This window comes from Diaphorina citri, unplaced genomic scaffold, assembly GCF_000475195.1.
Source record: "Diaphorina citri unplaced genomic scaffold, Diaci psyllid genome assembly version 1.1 scaffold11639, whole genome shotgun sequence".
In the NCBI taxonomy this organism is placed as follows: domain Eukaryota; kingdom Metazoa; phylum Arthropoda; class Insecta; order Hemiptera; family Psyllidae; genus Diaphorina; species Diaphorina citri.
The window spans coordinates 1-1,616 of record NW_007389010.1 but is presented as its reverse complement, the minus strand read 5'-3'; the positions used below and the strand labels follow the sequence as shown (position 1 = coordinate 1,616).

The 1,616-nt window shown below is 40.3% G+C and overlaps 1 protein-coding gene across 1 annotated transcript; it reads right to left on the bottom strand.

Annotated features, from left to right (window-relative positions):
- Positions 1–339: 339 nt before the first annotated feature.
- Positions 340–1,577, bottom strand: LOC103522824 (the record flags this gene model as incomplete). Its single annotated transcript, XM_008487913.2, has 3 exons — positions 1,430–1,577; positions 990–1,121; positions 340–538 (listed from the first exon to the last, which is right to left on the bottom strand). Coding segments are annotated over exons 1-3 (394 nt in total), but the record flags the coding sequence as incomplete, so codon positions are not given.
- Positions 1,578–1,616: the final 39 nt, after the last annotated feature.

Sequence of the window (1,616 nt, the reverse complement as noted above, 5' to 3'; positions counted from 1 at the left end):
AGAACGAACCTTATCTGTTTAGGATAAAGTTTTCCCTGGGGCGGCAATTGAACCCGCGACCAAGCACTTAAAAGGCGGACGCGCTACCAACCAAGCTAACTAGGCTACATTTGAACTTAATCTAAAGGTGTGTCCGCATCCACACATAGTTGACCGGCCGTCGATCGATGTGGACTGAACCGTCTACACTGCCTCGACAACATAGATTCACCTCGTGGATCAACGTCGATTCACATCGATCGATGGCCGTTGACCATGTATGGACACAGCTTAAAAGTTAGCCATACACATTTTGGTCCGCCTTAAAAGTTAGCCATACACATTTTGGTCCGCACTTACCTGACTCCTTTCCATTCTTGAGTAGCACATAGGCCAGTCTGAACACTTTATTTCCATCGATCTTAGCATCGGGGAACTTCTGGGTAAATTCTGCATAATATTGAGAGGCCACTTCCAAATTCTCAAGTTCAGCGCTCAGATTTATCAGTAGACTTAGTAGACCAGGCGATGGGGTGAACTGGGGGTCTGCCTCTAGAACCTGCGAGAGATGTTAGAGTGAAGACAGGATTAAAAAACAAAGCAAATACATACCTGTCTACATAAAATGCCAAGGAAAAAATTGACCGCAATCAAGACTGCAACACACTGGCGCAACATTTGATTTTGGTTTTTCCGGACACAGAAAGTATGTAAGGAAAAAATTGCCATTAGGGTTCTTTTTTTTTTAAAACCATCGAAAGCAATGAATCCGAATTGTATGGATTCAAGTATCCAGATTCGGTGGATTTAAAATCCCATTCACTGGACTCGGATTTTCAAAACTTTTTTTTTTTTCAAAGTGGCTTTGGATTCGATACGACCTGTGTTCAATTTCCCGAAAGGAAAATAAACCTCTAAAAATTAATAAAGCGACTGCATGTCCTAATTTGACAATCTAAATAAAGCACCTCCAACATACCTTGTAATACTCCATAGCGTTATCTACTAACCTTGTAATACTCCAAGGCGTTATCCAGGTCTTTCTGTTTAATATAATACACCAACAGAGATCGCTTCTGTCCGCTAGCATTTTCTCCTTTGCTTTCCAGCTTAGTGATCAGCTCCTTGAGTTTCTCAGGATTCTGGGGGAAATAAATTCCGAGATAATTTTTAATCCCTTTCCTTTGAATTAACAAAGTTTGCATAAAATACCTAATAGTAAGTAGGTAATACTAACATGACTAAAGGAGGGCACGATTAGTCCATTGGCAATGCCAAGTAGAAGATCCAGCTGCTTGTCAAGTAGAAAGTCCTGGGTTCTATTCTCAGATTGGCAAAAAAAAAAAAAAAAAATCGATCTCGTATTTGGATTGCAAATAGCCCATCTCACGGTAAGCCACAGACAAGGAAAGCAAATATTTCACCAGGTTAGAAAGAACGGGTTACTTACTGGTGTTCTCATTTTGCATCTAAATTGGGAAATGTTTCTTCTTGCCCTTCTGATGAGGAACATACTACGGAATGGACATGCTATGACACAGAGCCCATGAGACAGTCCCCAATTTGACACGTACAGTTCGTGCTCCCCAAATAAATTTAGTTATCAATTTCAATTTTAAAGCTAAAATTTTTTAGTG